The sequence below is a fragment of the Raphanus sativus genome, chromosome 3 (genome assembly GCF_000801105.2).
Source record: "Raphanus sativus cultivar WK10039 chromosome 3, ASM80110v3, whole genome shotgun sequence".
NCBI classification, from domain to species: Eukaryota; Viridiplantae; Streptophyta; class Magnoliopsida; order Brassicales; family Brassicaceae; genus Raphanus; species Raphanus sativus.
In genome coordinates, this window is record NC_079513.1 from 9,840,880 (window position 1) to 9,860,834 (window position 19,955).

The 19,955-nt window shown below is 32.9% G+C and overlaps 2 protein-coding genes across 2 annotated transcripts; one reads left to right on the forward strand and one right to left on the reverse strand.

Annotated features, from left to right (window-relative positions):
* Positions 1-1,481: 1,481 nt before the first annotated feature.
* LOC130509959 (F-box protein At2g35280-like) lies at positions 1,482-2,084 on the reverse strand. The gene has a single exon (XM_057006294.1). The coding sequence runs from the start codon at positions 2,082-2,084 to the stop codon at positions 1,482-1,484; it is 603 nt and encodes a 200-aa protein (XP_056862274.1).
* A 3,102-nt stretch (positions 2,085-5,186) lies between these two features.
* LOC130509960 (uncharacterized) lies at positions 5,187-11,245 on the forward strand. The gene is made up of 13 exons (XM_057006295.1): positions 5,187-5,230; positions 5,320-5,406; positions 5,589-5,647; positions 5,739-5,816; positions 5,949-6,026; positions 6,120-6,299; positions 6,388-6,829; positions 6,933-7,864; positions 7,991-8,540; positions 8,778-9,433; positions 9,510-10,462; positions 10,577-10,583; positions 10,665-11,245. Exons 1-13 carry the CDS (start codon positions 5,187-5,189, stop codon positions 11,243-11,245), a joined length of 4,647 nt encoding a protein of 1,548 aa, XP_056862275.1.
* Positions 11,246-19,955: the final 8,710 nt, after the last annotated feature.

A 19,955-nucleotide genomic window follows, 5' to 3' on the forward strand; every position in this document is an offset into this window, starting at 1 on the left:
GCCCTTCAAAATATTCATTTCAATGTTTACTAATTACTTTAATGCGAAGTAAAATTTGAACTGGTCTTAAATATACAATAGGGCCTTCAAACTGAAAACCCTAAGGTCCCATTAGTGTAAACCTAACTCTATAAATCAAGAAATTGCAAATCCTTAATCAACGTAGCAATACTTGTTTCTTAGCTTAACATGCAGCCGGGCAAGTATAGTTGGTCAATTTCTACACAGGTTTGCTCTCTCTCTCGAGATCCAAACATTAATGCTGAACATTACTTTTCAAATTAAGGATTTATGCTTTATTTCTGTTAGGAACTATGCACATTTGATCAAACTTCACAGTCTTCGTATTGTTATGTAAGTGATTTTATTTATCACATAAAATATTTACATGACCTTTTACGTTTGGAGTACTTCTAGGGAATAACCTGTGGTATTATATTTTGCAGGTTTACGAAAAAGTAGAGAATCATACAGAGATTGAATTCCATCATAGACATCGATATCACAATATCATGACATTTATACACAGAGACCAATATTCATTCGAAATCAACGAAGACCAAGATAAATCCAAGTTTGTGTATTGGATGGAGAATAACAAACAAATACCTCAGGTAGTAAATGTGAAGTCTGCATTTGACGGTGGTGTTTGTAACTTTGTTTGGGATTCAAAAGCTAAATCATGGGCACCAAATATCCAGATTTGAAGTTTGCTACTATATTAAGACCTAATTTGTACAATTTATTGAATAATTGGTAACATTTTGTTTTATTTTAGAAAAATTTGGAGATTTCTAAGTATATATTAGAGATACAGCATCGGTAATATTTGGTTCCACCTCCTCTAATACATAAGATTATTGATTTGTCGTTTACAAAGAAGGTGAATAACTTGACCTCTATATTATGTACTTGAAATATTTTGAGTGTTTAAATAAATGTCTTTTCTACCTATTACATGAGATCTTAATAATCATATTTTAAGAAGATTTGATTGCAAATAAATTGCCTGCTAACGTCAATCATATTTATTAACATTCAATCAATATAAAGTAGTTTCATTGTGATAAGTTAATATATAATCTTACCATATGTAAAACACCATTTACGGTCTCCGTTTTGTTTTTGGAAGGTGAAGTACTTGACCAGAAGTAATAGTATGAAATTTAAATAATTATATTTCTTTTGTATTTATTACCAAAGATTTTTATCTTCCATTTTAGAAACCCGAGTAATTAGGTTGCCATCGCGACTAAAGTCAATAAATCCGCACAAAAGCATGTAAATTTATATTCAAAGTACAAAAGGAAAAATAGTTGTTATCAATTAATATGATATGAATTTTGGAGATTGTGTCGACCTTCAAATAAAACAAACAAAGTAGCAACTTAGAAAATTGAACGAAATATATAAATAATCATGTAAAAACATAAGTACTTTTACATGCGTTTATAGATAATATCAGATGAAAACTTGAATCTTTAGTTGTTTTTACTCATAGCAAACTCAACAAATTGATTAAGCCTTTCATAGTAGTAACCATGGTTGCATACTCGACCACGTCTTTTCCTTGAGCGGCAACCACAGAGTGTCTCAAGGTTGGCACGAGCTATATAGTAGCCTTGGTTCATGAAGTACGGGATATCAGTCAGAGATTTCTTGACTCTTTCCCAGCATTGATCGGAGGTTGAACGATTTTCCTTCCATCCCAGTTTATCCAAATACTTCTGACCTTTATGAAATCGTTCTACAGCAAGCAGTGACAAACCATAAAGATACGTACCGTCTATATAACCTCCATCCGATGATTGGCGTAAATGATATAGGCCTGCCTGCTCGTCTTCCTTTACGAACAATTGAAGAATGCCCTCAATATAGTGTGCCTCAGGGTTCCCACTCTCCAAGCATAGTTCCTTGAACTCTAAGTGTTTAGACAGCATTTCGGTTGGTTGGGCAGCAAAATATGACAAGGAAATGTTTCTGAAGTAGTTGGTGCGATCTGAGTTGGAGTGATCGTCATTTGAGGACGCAGAATCACCGATGGATATGATGTCATAATTGTTTACCGATGCATCTTCTCCCATCTTCAAAGTAGTGTCTTTCTTCTCGGGAAGTATATTTTTTTAATTAAGGTATTGTTTAGAAACAATTGATAATGAGAATGTTGTGAAAGTAATGTAGGAAGTTGTAGGATAGTTATAAAGAATAATTTTATTTCTTACATGATGTGATTGAACGTGCCAAGAATGCTGTTTACGTGGAAGGAAAAAAATGGTTACCAAGTTGTTATTACCAAGGATGCTAGAAGTACGTGCTAAAAAAGGAGAAGGGACGCCACATGCAGAAGGGTCTACACCTTCTAGGCTAAAAGGCTGTGGTAATTGTATTGTCATTTAATAACAGGATATTGTCGTTGATTTTCTTGGCATGCACCAATAGTTAGCATCAAAATAATATGTTAGTAATAAAAAATGTAGAAAGTAAAACATCAATTAGACCAATAATAGTAACCATAATATATTTATGTAGTTCTATAAATTTGCTTATTTAAATTAAGCTGTCAATTTAGGAAATGCAGTAATGGTTGTGATAGAAATAAATTTAGGAAGGCATATATTTTATGCCATTAACTATAATAAATGTTTCAAAATTACTTCACCATTACTCCTCGCCAGTCTCATATGTATAAGAATATTTTGTTGCTCAAGGAAAATATTTACTTGACTTATTTATTTCATATATGCTCTTATAAGTATGAAATTAGTTATATGCTCGACCCTTGTGTAGATCATATTGAGCACAAAGAGGTTATAATATCCACTATATTTATTCTCTGTTATTAAGTTTTATAAACTCCATGAATTTTCATATTGCTTTTTTGTATACAGCGAAATGGCAGTGACAACCGTGAAGAAATCCATATCTGAAATGATTGAATCAAATTCGGTAAATATTTCGTCCTTTTGATAAATTGACAAAATGTATTTTTGTATAAGGCAAAAGTAATTCTCAGCATCTAATTTTTTAATATGATTTGCTTTCAATGTTGGTTCATAGTCTGGAAAGTTTATGGTTGTTGCTAAAATCGAGGCCATTGATTTGGAGAAACCATGGTATTACACGGCCTGCAAAATTTGCACAAGAAAAATGGATAGACTGTTAAATGGTATTGAGGGAGTCAATCAAAATATTCACCAGAATCCTCAATACAATTGCAAAAGATGTGGAAAGGATTTTGATTATGGTATTAACTGGTAAGTTTATAGTTTTAAATCTTCATACTGGTATACTCTCAATTTGTTATAAGTTCATATACTAATTAGCTTTTATATCTTTAGTTACCACTTGGTTGTACGTGTTAGCGATGAATCAAATGTTGAAGCCAAGTTTGTGCTTTTCAACAATATCGCGGAGAAGCTAATTAGAAGACCTGCGTTTCAGTTGGTCGAAGAGGCTCCTCAGGTATTTGCTTAATTTTTAATAGGGGGATTAAAGAATATATTATTTCGATACTTTACATCGTAAATGAATACTTATGTTTTATAGGAAAATCCACATTTTGTACCACAATCTCTAACTGAATTGATTGGGAGGAAAATTCTATTTATGCTGACAATCGAATCTAATGGTCAAAAAGAACAAAATTCAGCATATGTTGTTGATTCAGTTGTTGACAATGCAGAAATAATCGAACTCTTTCATCCACATGTAAGTTTTGTTTTTACTCTTATATAAACTATTTTTAGTATAGTTACATTTTCTAACAAAATTATTTATTTATGCAGCCACATGTTGTCATATTTCATGATTATGACTCGGATGACGAGTGAGTATTAAAAGAATCATTGCTAATACAAAATGAAGGAAGAAAGTTGAAGTCATTATGCACTTGAAAGTACAAGCGTTTACGCAATTATTTGTTATTGGCATTATTTTAAACAATTTCATTATGTTTTCCATTATTTTCCTTGTGCGTTTTTGTTTTTTAACAATGAATAATAAATTGTTTTAATATAATTGGTTTATAAAACAACTACTATACCACTTTGGGAGAGATCATAGCACATTTAATCTTTAAAAAATTTTCGAAAGAATAACCCAATCAGTTGCAATTTAGATCCCAAAAATAATTTTATATCTAAGGTGAAAAAATATGGGGTTCTATATATGGTAAACTTACAGAAACAATCATTTACAATAAATGTACACAGCTAACAACAGATGATTCGTCCAATCAAAAGAAATATCAACTGTTTTCCGAAAAAATATCATATTCACCTACGCAAGGAATATAAACACGGTAAGAAATTAATACCAACTTTAGAATTGGCAACAATTGATTTTGCATATATTTCAAATGATGGTAAAACCTAATGGTCTTCAATCTATCTTTATTATATTGATTAAATATGTCGTCTTCTGAATTCCATAGTCTTCATTTTCTGTCAAACTATATAAGTTTGTTGAAGCCTTTTTTCTAACTGCATTCGGAAAATTCTATAGCTAGAATCCTGTTCTTACAAAAGACATAAGCAATATCTGAAAAGTCTGACGCATGAAGAGAAGTAATCCACTGGGAACAGACAGTGGGAAGAAACCACCGAAGATTAAAAAAATTGGTATGTTTTCCTTAAAATAAATATAAATCTTTATGAATATATTATAATTTTCGTACAACCGTGTATATATAACTGAGTATATGTAACCGATTCGTATTGAAAATTTATACAAAGAAAATAAAATTCTCTAAAACAAATATATTTCATAAGAATTTGGTAGACATTTTTAAGTGACACACTTTTAATAATGATTGTTTTTGCTGCCACACTTTGATAACATAGGTATCAATGACAAAGAGAATACTCCAAGGAGGAATGTAACACAAAAGTCATCCATCACAAACGTTTCACCAGAAACAACAATCAATCCTTTTAGACCCCCTTTCATAATGTTACAAATCAAGTGTTTCGACCCATTAATCCACAGCCATCGGAGCCTAAACCTGGATTAACACAGCAAGCTAGAAAAGCGAGAAAGGAAATACTGAATAACAAAAGAACAATAGGCCTTACTACCACAAATAGAGGTTACTCTCTTCTCGGTTTGATTTTGCGGACGTTGATTTTTGTTAATCTGCCAAAGAACAAAACATTTCTGACCATGATCTACGTTAATTAAACAGTGACATGGATTTTCAAGCCAACAAAGCCATCAGTTGTACCAAATATCGGTAATACTTTCTTTTCCAGTGCTACTTATGCAAACATTTCTCGATATTGCATTTCTTATTTTCAAAGGTTATTGTACTTACGTCTGCAGGTTCCTGTACTTCAACCCAAACTTCACTAAATCTCTCAAATGGCAGTGGCTCTGTAACCAACATGGACCCATCGAGTATAGAAACCGGTAACTAATCACGGCCGATAACATAAGTTATTTTTGAAGTAGTATTATTTTAAATTAATAGTAAAGACAATAGTAATAATGTACTCTGATTGAGAGAAAGTTTCTTATAATAAAAAATGTTATCTTTTAGCTTCAATTGGTAATCAAAAATCTATTATCGGGAGTACCAACATTTGCTTCAGGAAACGTAAGATAATTGGATCACCTCCATCGGTGAATTCAAAAACTAAACAAAAGAAAGGTAACAACGGGTTTTATATAATAATGAAGGCATATATATTGTATGGTACTATATCTAAAGTGCGACTAAACTTATACTTTTCCAAAAACAGCAAGGCCAGGTTCGAACATTACAGGACCATCGAGTTCTGGTCTTCCACCATTGTTTGAAACAGATTCAAATCCTGAAGGTATTACTGACCCTGTTTTAATCCTAATAATATGATGATCCTCCAGCAATTTAAATGTTGTAGATGTTTACCAAATTCAGGAAATTCTAACATACTTACATTCGTTTATATGTTTAAATCAATCTTTTCCAGCTACTCAGTGTCCAAACCAAAACAAAACAAATGAATTCATTCCTCCACCAAGGTTCATCGTACAGGACCATCCTGAAGGTATAAAGTCTTTTCCATCTATAAACTTAGACATTTATTTATATTCATTGATGATATTCGATTTTATATGTTGTGATTTACTTTTTCACGCAGCTTATAATAATCGATATGAAATGGAGAGTGAGTCTGAAAATGAAGATGAATATGACGACAATCAGACTTACAGTGGCTATCCTGGTGGAGAGTCTTTGATAAACCCATCACCACAACATATCCCACAACAAGAAAATCATACCGTTACTTCATCTATTACTATAGGGTTACAAAAAAACGGTGATGACTTCAAAATTGTACAATCTCTTGATAATAAATAACAATTTATTAGTTATTTTTTATCCTAATGAGAGCATTTTTTATATAGGTTATTACGACGAAGGGGATCCAGTTTGGAATTGTAGGTTTTGTCAAGCATACATGTGGTATGGTGAAAGAATTGGAAAACGCCGTCGTAGCAAGAAACCTGTCTTCTCAATGTGTTGTAAACATGGAAAAGTTGTGCTTCCTCGCCTCGCGAATCCTCCAATGGAGTTAATGTATTTGTTATGCAAAGGAGACGAATTAAGTAAACATTATCGAGAGTTTATACGAGCTTACAATATGATGTTCTCTTTCACATCACTTGGGGGGAAGATAGATCATTCTATTAACAATGGTCGTGGACCATTTGTTTTTCGAATGTCCGGTGAGAACTATCATCGTATTGGTGATATAGTTCCCGAGCCTGGACAAGCTCCAAAATTCTCCCAGCTGTATATCATTGATACTTTAAATGAGATAAAAAATAGACTTGACGCTTATGCCGGGTAATTTTGTAGACTTTCTGAACTTATTATGACTATATTTTAGGAATTTGCAAGTTTGTCTACAATTTTTGAACTTATTTTTGATTCTTAATATACTGGACAGGTCGGACGGAGCTAGCGCTAAGAAACTAAGAGAACCACTTGTTCTTCTTCTGCAGAATATGTTAGATCAGTATAATCCTCATGTTAAGGCTTTTAGATCTGCAAGAGATAGGTTCGACGTGGAAGGATCAACAGGTTATAGGATGAGGTTGATTGAAAGTCGGCAATCTGATGGACGGACCCATAATCTGCCCACTGCAAATGAAGTTGCTGCTTTGATACCTGGAGATTTTGTTTTAAATATGGAGCCCCGAGATATTGTTCTAGAGAGTACAAGTGGAAAGTTGCAAAGGATAAGTGAATTACATCCGGCGTATTTGCCTCTGCAGTATCCACTATTGTTTCCATATGGAGAGGATGGTTTTCGATTAAATATTCCAATTGGTTTTGAAGACACGGCTGGGAGAAAACGCAAAAATGTAACTATGCGTGAATACTTTGCATTTCGCATTTTAGAGAGGAAGGGGGAAGCACCCACGATTACGAGATCCGGAAGATTGTTTCATCAGTTCCTTGTGGACGCCTACACAATGATAGAATCGAGTAGACTGCGTTACTTATGGCTGAATCAGAAAAAACTCCGGTCAGTTAGTTATGATGCAATCCAGAAGGCAGCTGCAAAAGGCGGAGCTAAGATGGCTGAGCAAGGGAGCCGAATTTTCATCCCAGCAACTTTCACCGGAGGAAAACGTTATATGAAGCAGCATTACTACGATGCCATGGCTTTGTGCAAGTACTATGGATTTCCAGATCTTTTCATCACTTTTACGTGCAATCCAAAATGGCCTGAAGTTACAAGGTATCTGAAAAAATATAACCTTACCACCGAAGACAGACCTGAAATTTTGTGTAGAGTTTTCAAGATGAAACTCGATAATCTTATTGAGTTTTTGACAAACAAGGACGGCTCCTTATTTGGCCCAGTTTCTGCAGGTAAATCTCCTAACAAATTTGTAACATTAATGCCGGTGTTTTTTTATTTGTTTTTCAAGGAACTACTTTAGATAGTATTTTCATCAGTTAAAATGTCTGTTCTTGTTTTCTTTTCTGTTTTGTCAGTAATGTACACGATTGAGTTTCAGAAAAGAGGAATGCCACACGCTCATATTCTCGTCTTCATGCAAAATGGAGCCAAATTTCCAACAGCTGATCATATAGACACTATTATATCGGCTGAGATACCTGACAAGACGGTAGATCCAGACCTGTATGCAATCGTTGGGGATTGTATGATGCATGGTCCTTGCGGTCCAGCAAAGAAGGATAATGTATGTATGGTTAACGGTAAATGCTCTAAGATGTTTCCGAAACGACTGAACATCAGGACATCGATTGACGCAAATGGATTTCCAGCTTACATGCGTCGTATTGATGGTAGGTTCATTGAGAAAAATGGAATCAGATTAGACAATGGATATGTTGTACCTTACAATAGAAACCTCATGCTTAGATATCACGCGCATATGAATGTCGAGTGGTGCATCCAAACGCGTGCTGTTAAGTATCTTTTCAAATATATCCATAAGGGACCTGATTATGCTTCAGCTGCAATGGATAAAGAAGATGAAGATGGCGTCATCGACGAAATCAAAACATATTACGACTGCAGGTATTATTATATTTATTATTATTACTTAGTTTCTATGTGTGCATGAACCGAAAATAACTGCATAATCTATTAAAGTATATCCTTAGACAAATATATATACTATCGTATAGAATAATAATAAAACATTGTTTTTACAATTAAATTATTACATTATTAAAAATTAAATACTACTTTCTTTTACATTTTAAGGTCTACGATTGTTGTTTCTAATTTATGTTTATCGTATTTCTATATTAGATATATAACTGCATGCGAGTCATCGTGGCGGGTTCTTGCTTTTCCTACACATTTTCGTACTACTTCTGTAGAGAAACTTGGATTTCATCTCCCTGATCAGGAGCTGGTGTTTTTTTATGAAGATGAACCTATTGAGAGTATCCTCAAGAAAAAATATGTCAACCAATCCATGTTTCTGGCGTGGTTCATAGCAAATCAAAAATATCCAGAGGCAAGAGATTTGACATATGCCGAATTTTCAACAAAATTTGTTTGGAAAGCAAGTATGAGAGAATGGGTACCACGTAAACGAGGCTTTGCGATAGGGAGGATTGCACATATTAATCCAGCACAAGATGAGCTATATTTCTTAAGAGTAATGCTAAATTGGGTAAGAGGGCCGAAATCGTACGAGGATATAAGAACAGTTGATGGTGTTGTATATTCTACATACGAAGATGCTTGCTATGCTTTGGGTTTGATGGATGATGACAAGGAATACATAGAAGCTATCAAAGATTGTAGTGATAATAGTTCTGGCACGTATGCGAGGAAGCTTTTTTCGAGAATGTTGGTATCCAAAACATTATCTCAGCCTCATGTTGTGTGGGAAGCTACTTGGGAGTATCTAACCGACGATATTCTCTACAAGAAACGACGACAAACTGGAAATCCTGGTGAGATTTTTTCTTATTAAACGAAATATGTTTTAAATCAGGTCTCTCTTATGTAATTAATTTTTCAAATTTTCAGAGTTGAACTTGACCATAGATCATATCAAAAACATTGCTCTAACCGAGATTCAAAATCATTTGCTTAGCAATGGTCGTAGCCTCCAGAAATGGCCCCTAATGCCAAAGCCAGATGATTTTGGTTGTTACAACGGCAATCGCCTTATAGATGATGAGCTTAAGTATGTTGTGGAAGATCAGCTAAAGGAAAATGAAAGACTTATGGCGATGATAACAGATGAGCAAAGAGGGGTTTACAACGAGATTTTGGATGCAGTTTTAAATGATAGCGGTGGAGTGTTCTTTCTTTATGGTTATGGAGGCACAGGTAAAACCTTCGTATATAGAGCACTCTCATCAGCAATCCGATCTAGACGTATGATTGTTCTAAATACCGCATCCAGTGGAATTGCTGCATTATTGTTGGAAGGAGGTAGAACCGCACATTCCAGGTTTGGTATTCCGATAGATGCCGACGAGTTTACTACTTGCAAGAAAATGGAGCCAGGATCAGATCGTGCAGAATTAGTTAAAGCAGCAAAGCTCATTGTATGGGATGAGGCGTCTATGATGAGCAGACACTGTTTCGAGACTTTGGATCGTTCTATGCGTGATATTATAAGATCTTCTGAAGACAAACCTTTTGGAGGTAAAGTAGTTGTTTTCGGTGGAGATTTCAGACAGATTTTACCGGTCATACCTGGAGGTGGTAGAGTAGAGACTGTTTTGCAAGCTCTTAATTCGTCATATCTTTGGGAGCACTGCAAAGTTCTGAAGCTAACAAAAAACATGAGATTGCTCGCTGGGCTTACTGATGATGCAGCAAAAGACCTTCAATCCTTCTCAAAATGGATTTTGGATGTTGGAGATGGAAAAATAAATTTGCCAAACGACGGTCAGGTTGACATTGACATCCCTTCTGATCTGTTGATCAAAAATATTGGAGAAGATCCGATTCAAACTATTGCAAAGGAGGTTTATGGACAAGCTTTTCAAACCTCAGAAGATAAGGATTTGTATAGACATCGAGCCATTCTCACACCCACAAATGATGAAGTTGATAAAATAAATGATTACATGCTTTCGCAGTTGCCAGGTAACATTTGATTCTGTTTACTCTTATGTTCGACTAACTTTTTACATTATTCTAGAGTAAAGGATTTACACGTGCTTTCAGGTGAATACAAGGTTTACCTTAGCTCTGACAGTATAATCCCATCCGATGTTGATGTAGAAGAAAATGTTACCTATCCAACAGAGTTTTTGAACAGTGTTAGAGTGGCAGGAATGCCTAGACATAATTTGAAGCTGAAGGTTGGTGCTCCTATTATGTGTCTCCGTAACTTGGATTTGGTAGATGGCTTATGCAATGGTACTAGGCTAATTGTTACTCAGTTGCTCCCACATGTTATAGAAGGTAGAATTATAACTGGAAATAGTACTGCTGGAGACAAAGTCTGGATTCCTAGAATGTATGTCAGTCCACCTGACACAAAGTTTCCCTTCAGAATGCGTCGAAGACAGTTTCCCGTTACACTGGCTTTCGCGATGACCATCAACAAAAGTCAAGGTCAAACACTAGAAAGTGTTGGTTTGTTTTTGCCTAGGCCAGTGTTCTCACATGGTCAGCTCTACGTTGCACTTTCAAGAGTTAAGTCGAGATCTGGATTAAAAATCCTAATAACTGGTAAAGAAAGGAAGGCCGAGACAAAAACATTGAATGTTGTCTACAAACAAGTTTTTCAAAATATTCCGTAGGAAGGGTACGTGATTGTTACCAGTTTTTTCCAATATCTTTTTTAAAAATATATAAATTGTTACAATTGTTTTTTTTTGTATTGGCAGATGGGTGGTGATGACTACGAAGATCGATATTATTTGCATTCTCGGAAAAAAGTGTTCTCACTATTTTGATCATGGTATGTTAATTTAATATTGTGCCCGGAGAAGATAAAATTTACAAATTTGTAAATCTTTCAAATTATACAAAAATACCCGTCCAATTTCTTACAAAATGATTTTTTTTTTCAGGTCTCTCCTTGAAGTTGTTTTCTTTATCGAGAATTGTACTGAATACTTTATACAATTTATGGATAATATTTTCAAATTTATTATCTTCTCTTTTAATGTGTCTACATACATTTTACGCCTCAAATTCATACATACAAAAATTTTCACCTAAAAAACTCATCATAGCATATATACCATCCAATTCTAATTACTGATAATGTAAAATATGTAGTCATCTCTAAATATATACTATTAATTATCGATTTCGAAATAAAAAATTGATGCCTAAACAAAATATTTTTTCCGAACATTGCAATTATACATATACACAATAACAACCTCTTGAGGCCCAAATTACTTTGTTCCATCTCCTCTTTTTAAAATATTGACTACCATCATATGCACTCAGCCTAATGCTTTATTCCAAAATAGGTGGTCTTATGATATATAATCCGTTACTTCCAACCCCGACCAGTATTTTGTCCATATTTTGAAATTGTACATTGCCCGCACAGGGTGCGGGCCGGTCACCTAGTATGTATTTTAAGTGTTTCAAAAAAGATCACGCCAACCATTGATAATATGTGTTTGTTACAAACAATAAATGTATTATGTTGGTTCATTTGTTAAAGAAACAAGTTAAATTTGTTGAAATTCGGGTTCAAGCTTTGCTTCACATCCTATGTTACATGGAAACGGAAGCGGGTACGTGGAAGCAGAAGCGTAAGGAAGCGCAGAATCGAGAATTTTTAAAAAATTAGGAAGCGGAAACGTATTGGAAGCGTATATCCATATATGTATATATATATTAAAATATAAGAAAATTTTATAAAATCTAGGACTAAAATTTATATGATTTAAATTGAAATAAGTCATTTGTTCATTTATAATAATTTTGAAATGATTTCATATTAAAATTGTGAAAATACATATAAAGTAAGTTTAAAATAAATTATTATATTAATTACTTTTAGTACTTCATAAATAACTGATACAATATATTTGAATATATGATATATCCTTAATAAAAACTTCAATACATAAGAATAATTTATAGTATTAGTTTAAATATTTTTATATTTCTATTCTCTCTATTTCATTACTATTAAATTTTAAATTTTATATAAATTAAAAAGTATGATTTTATATTTTTATTTATTTAAAACATTGTGTCTTAAAACGGAAGCGTGATTCTAAAACGGAATCGTAAGCTTCCAACGTGTTTTTAAAGAGAATATTTTAGAAGGGTTTTGGAAGCGAGATTCCGCAAGCTTCCACAAGGTTCCGATTCCGATTCCGGTTCCGAAGCGGGAAGCGGACGTATGATGAAGCTTCCATCTATTTCTTTTTTTTTATATTACTTAAATGCAAGAAGATCATTTTACCTCCATTTTTCCCTAAAAAAACAGCTATTTCTAAAACTATAGTTTCCGTATATCTTTTATATATGATTTTTTTTCTGTTTGTAACAAAAATTATCATCACTAAAAGAGATTTAGAAAAAAACTTTTGGATTAAAACAAACAACTAGACCTTGACCCGCCCAACCTGGCGGGTATTTATTTTCTGTTTTTAAATTTTGTGTTTATATTAAATGATGAATTTGTAATATTTGCACATAAATTCCGATTGAAAATTAATTTTTGCAGTTATAATAAAACTTAAAATTAAAAGTTTAATAAAATATTTTGATACATAATTTAAATTTCTTAATAAAAATAATATAGAGGTGGGTCATATTTTTTTCCAATTTCAAAATCTTAGCATCCCAATAAAATAAATTTATGAATACATAAAATATATAAACCATATTTGGAACAATATTTCTATCAAAATAAATTTGTTAAAGAAAAATAATTTAGCGATGTTGTTGTTTATTTCTAGAGTTTGACCCGTGACCGTATAAATATTTGCTTTCATTTTAAATTTTTATTTGTACTAATGGTATACTATATATATATATATATATATATATATATATAATATATATATATATATATATATATATATATATATATATTTAAATTAAAATGTATTACATAATTATTAATAAAACATTTTAAAACATAACAATTTTATTTATTATTATATTTTGTGATTTTGATCATCTATTATATCACAGTGTATCGTATAAACAAATCCAACATTTATAACTGATTATATTTATATTATGAAACCATTATACTAATAATATATGAATAAATTATTTTATATTTTATTTATATATTATATAAATTGATTATGATGTGTGATTTTTATTTTATTATTTATACCAATAAATATTAAAAATATTTAACATGTTAAAACGAAGTATATTGGGAAATCTATTTTCGTAAATATTTGATTAAGAAAATCTATTATTTAAATTAAGAAAATACATTAAATGCTTAAATCTATTATTTAAATTAGAAAAAGATAAGCATACTTACATATAGGTTCAATAAAGACAAGTATACTTAAATATAGGAAAAGACAAGCATACTTAAATATAGGTTCAATAAAGACAACTATAATTAAGGAAAATGCATTTACAAATCAGAAAAGACAACTATAATTAAGGAAATTAATTTATTACTTCAGTGGCATTCTAATGTAAATAACTTCAAAAACTTAGGGGCATTTTCAAAGTGTACTTCTATTTTAATAATATAGATTTTTAGATATTAGGCAGTGACGATTTCTTTAACTACACGGACAACTCGGAAAAAAAATCAAATCAATGCATAGCCCACCGATCACCTACTCTTTGTCTTTTTTTTTTGCATCAAACTGCTATTCTATTACTCCAACTTGGGGTGGTTTAGATAATCAGACTGGAATAAATAACCAAAAAAACAAAGAAATCTATGAAAAGTACGAGCGGTCCTAGCTAGCGAATCGGAAATTATATTTTGTGCCCTTGGAATGTAACAAATCTTGAAGTTAGGAAAACACATCTTGTAGGTTTGAATACTCTCCAGCTCTGTTGAGAAGTTTGGTCATTCTTGTGGATCCTTGGGAATTGTAATTAAGTCTTTGCAATCAGTACCAAATGTCTGGCATGTCGAATGTTGTAGCATAATCTCCATTGCCCATTTAAGTTGTTCCAGTTCCGAGTGTAGTGCTGACTCTCTTCTGCTCAAATTATGAGTTCCCATAAGCTGGATCTTCCCTATGCTATCCTTCCAAACCCGTCCCACCCTACTTAGTCGGTCTGTTGAGGTCCATGAACCATTCACCATACAAATATTACCCAAGCTTAAGACTTATGGTTCATCATCATTCTGGACATGTATAGGAGGAGGTAGAGTTTCATGTGCTTTATACCAGGCCTGGCATTCACTCTCTGCATACCTTACTAGCTCTAATGGATCTCTGTCAATTCCTCTGTAGAGCTTATCGTTCTTCGATTTCCAAATATACCAGATTATCCAAGGATAAGGATCCCTATCTTTTTCAGACTCAAGAATATCACTCTTCCATCCAGAATAGGTAATCCATGTTTGAATATATACTTGATAGAGGGAAGATCTAGGGATTTAATGGTGTAGATGATAGTGCCCATGCCTGTATCGCCGGTGGGCATTCAAAAATTTCATGCGTAACTGTTTCCTCTGGTTCTCCACATCTCGGGCAATAGTTATACATCTCATATTTCGACGTGTCAAATTCCTCGTGACCGCTACATACAATGTAATTAATTGCCATATAAGTTGACGAATCTTTTGTGGAGCATTAACTTTCAATCAAATGCTTGGAGTTTAGTTATACTGGGCTCTAAAATTTGATTTTCCTCATTAGCTGACAAAACATTTGTAGCCACCTAATATCCATACTTAGCTGTATATTGCCCACTTTTGGAATAGCTCAAACAGAAAGTATCCTGTAGATGTGTATGACTTATGGCCATACTTTGAATCAGTGGTATATCTTCCTGGTCAACATACTGCTCGAATAATTGACGATCCCACTCTTTAGACTCAAAATTAATGAGGCTACTGACAATCAGTCTTGGGTGTACAACTGGAGCACTTGGACGAGCTGGTCTTGCTGGCATTGTGGGAATCCATGGATCCTACCACACATTAATTTCGTATCCTGAGTGCACCTTATTTCTTATTCCCAGAAGTAAAAGCTTCGTTGCTGCTATTATACTTGTCCACACATAAGATAGGCTATCCACTGCTCCAACTGGCAAGGGCGAGCTTAGACGGTAGTATCTTCCTCTTAGGACTCTGGCCACCAATGAATCTGGGAATTGAACAAGATGCCAAAGCTTCTTTGCTAAGAGAGCAAGATTAAACTCATGGATCATACGAATCCTGTTCCTCCTTCCTCTCTAGGTGCACATACCTTTTCCCATTTTACCTAGTGTATTCCTCTTTTTGGTGGGTTTGAACTCCACCAGAATTGTTACAATGGCACTTGCGAGGTTTTCACATACTTCCAGTGGTAACAAGAAGCTGGACATGACATACGTCGGAAGATCAAGCAAAATAGATTAGATTAGAACTTCTTTTCCACCCTTGGATAACCATCTACCAGTCCAACCATTCAATCTGTGTAGTAATTTGTCTTTTAGGAAGGCAAATAACTTGCACTTATACCCACTGATATCTTCTAGGATTCCTAAGTAGGAACCCATTCCACCTTGATTTTGGATACCGAATGTATCTTTAATCAACTGATGTTCACTACTTGGACTCTCTTGCCAAAGAGCAAAGAGGATTTACCGAAGTTGATACATTGACCTGATGCCTGTCCATATTTCCTGACTACTTTTATTACTTCTTCACATTCACGGGCCTCTGCCTTACAAAAGAAAAGGATATCATCAGTAAAGAGAAGGCGGGATACCGAGGAACAAGCGCGCGCCACACGCATCTATGTTATCTTCCCTTGATTCTCCACATGATTAAGAAGGCTAACGAACGCTTCCGTGCATAGAATTAAAATGAAAGGAGACAAAAGATCTTCTTGCCGTGATCCCCTTTCTGGGATAATGTTTCCTCTTGGTTCCCCGTTAATGAGTATTTTATACTTAACCGAGGTTATACACCTCATAATCCAGCTAATCCAGACCTCTGAAAAGCCCATATTTAGCATGACTGCTTCAATAAAGGACCACTCCATCCTATCGTACGCTTTACTCATACAAGTCTTGATAGCCATTCTCTTAATCCTTCCACCTGGCTTTGTTCCCAACGTATGGAACATTTCCTGAGCTATCATAATATTGTCGGTAATCTGTCTCTCAGCCACAAAAGTAGATTGGATTTTAGATATCTGCTGGGGGAGCACTTTTTTCAGTCTTTAGCATAAGACCTTAGATATAATCTTATAGCCGACATTACATAAGCTGTAGATCTAAACCGAGGTTAATGAGTATTTTATACTTAACCGAGGTTATACACCTCATAATCCAGCTAATCCAGACCTCTGAAAAGCCCATATTTAGCATGACTGCTTCAATAAAGGACCACTCCATCCTATCGTACGCTTTACTCATACAAGTCTTGATAGCCATTCTCTTAATCCTTCCACCTGGCTTTGTTCCCAACGTATGGAACATTTCCTGAGCTATTATAATATTGTCGGTAATCTGTCTCTCAGCCACAAAAGTAGATTGGGTTTTAGATATCTGCTGGGGGAGCACCTTTTTCAGTCTTTAGCATAAGACCTTAGATATAATCTTATAGCCGACATTACATAAGCTGATAGATCTAAACTTCGACATCATATTTGGCTCTGTCGTCTTTGGGATCGATCACCTACTCCTTGTCATGGTGACTTCTTGAGTAACTATTATCCGGCTGCAAGCTCGCCTACTCGGACGCATTTTAGAACATGGATTGTATGTAAATGGATGACTATTATAAAATATAACATATGACTGTTTAGTCAAAGCCTAAAATAAAGAAATTCCATAGAAACAACAACCTAACGTGCAGTCCGCAATGACAATGTGATCTCCACATACAATTAATTATTAGACATCTAGACGTTTCTAAAAATAATGTTTATTCGGTGGCATATCTGTCCTGCGAGTACATACATAACTTTTATGTAAAAAATTAATACATTCATTACGTATACAATAATCCGAATAATTCTTAGTGGGCAGATACATGTCTTAGTATTTTGTTTAGAATAAGTTTCAATTTTCTTTATTAAGTATTAACCCACCTTGGTAAAACACACACAATCTTAGGTTACATTATGATATCTTTGTTAAACATAAACATTTCTTACCAACAAGAAATTAGCCTAATAACTAAAAATTTGGATCACCTAATAAAAATCTAGAAGGTCGATGGTTCAATCTTTGCTGAAAAAATATATTTTCTTAATTAAATTAAGTATAACATAATTTAGAATTCGCTCTAAAGTTGATCAAAAAAAAATTGATCAAAAAAAAAAATGAATTCGCTCTAAAGAACTGTATGGACGTTTGAGCCTTGCAGCACTATAACTTGTTCATCAGTTGGATTTTGCGGCTAATTTGCAGCACTATAACTTATTCTGTTAACTATTTGAGACTATGGAGATCGGATTATCGTCAGGTCTAGCTGAAATTCTTACAAAACTAGTCCAAAAATTAAAAAATTTAAGTTTGATAAAAGATGGCTGGATCTTAAAAAAATCAGACAAGTTAATTTTGAAAGGTGGAAATCAGCGGATGTTCTAGCTGATGTGAATAAAACGAAACATATCTCTAGTTGTCAGAAGGCTTTGATTCAATTGAAGAGCGAAAACAACTTAAATTCAGAAAAGCAAGTGCAAAAGTTCAAAGAGAAGGTTTAAACATGTACTCAAATGATAAGGCTTCTCAGAAGAGATAGCATAAGCATTGAAGGATCTATTTGAAGCTCTTAGGGTTGAGAAAATGTTTTGGATGCAAAAGAGTTGAGTTCTTTGGTTACAGGAAGGAGATTGAAACTTCAAGTTTTTCCACACCTTAACAAAACAGCGGATAGCAAGAAATCGAATCACACATCCTTTGGATGCCTCAGGAAATATTGTAGAGAATGAGGAGGTATTGGTAGTCATTTCTACTAGTTACTGCAGACATTTTTTAATCGTCAAACGCAATAGATATTTGATATATCATGGTTCTTACCACTTTCTTAGACAATGTTACAAGTCCTAGTTAGAGTCTATTATATAGAATATTTTCAGGTTTATGTACGTTTTGAAGAACTTTTGAGATTGTAGAGTTATTTGAAATGCAGAACTGCACAGACGTATCAGAAGTTTAGCTATTTATGATGGACTTACCACAGTGATATTGAACTCATATTTTGACACAGGATAGAGCTTCGAGCTAGGTTTCCAATTCCACCTGTTTGAGGTCAATCAGGATCCTATATCCAACTTTATGTCCGTTTTACTGAAGAGTAGTATGTCTAACTCGCGAGAAGAAGCTATCAGAGATATGAAGAAGTGACGATCGAAACTCCCCATATTCAGGCCCGACTATGTTTAATGAAGATACAACAATTTCAGTTTTCGCTCAGACGTTTTCCTTACTTACAGAAGGCCTCAGAACGTGTTTTAAACTATAACTAGATCTTGACCCGCACGACCATGCGTGTTTTAATTAATACTAAAATATTTTAGGTTATGCAATAAAATATATCAATAAATAAAAAAAATTGTTGTTATATATTATCTAATTTTATAATAATATCTCTGTAGCTTATAATATTATTCTTATAAAATTTATAAATTTTATATTTTTATAACAAAAATTATTTTGTGTCTGTTTAGCTTATAATATACATAATACTTTTCTAAATTTGAAATATATATGGAAATAAATTAAGTTGAACCTACATAATAGATAATTTGGTATACACTGATTAATAAACCAATTTAGTATATATGTTTAAATAATAAACAAAATTGATTTTTTTAACTAATTTTGTATTACTGTAACAAAATTTATTTTGAAAACATTATTATGTAATAATACTGATTTACATTGTTTTTTTTATTAATTTGAAATATATGTAGAAATTAAATTAAGTTGAATCTACATAACAGATAATTTGGTATATGGTGACTAATTAAACCAATTTATTATAGATGTTTAAATAATAAACCGAATTGGTTTTTAACTTAGAAGAATACACATAATTTAATAACAATAAACTAAAGTCTTATATATACAATATGAATAAAGATCAAATGTTTTGTCTATGAACGGATGTGTAAATTAATTGTATTACATGATAATCATTTAAAGATATAACTTTTAAATGGTCTAAATAATAAAAATCACATAATTTATGTGTTAAATAGATAAAATATTTTTATTTTTAATTATAAATAGAAATGAATATTTATTTTAAAAAAAATCTTTTAAAATATTTCTTAATTTAATTTTGAAAATTAAATCAATTTAAAATTGTTCTTATCATTAATATATTATTAAAATTATTTTATATAGTTGTTAATTATTATTTACAATAAAAAT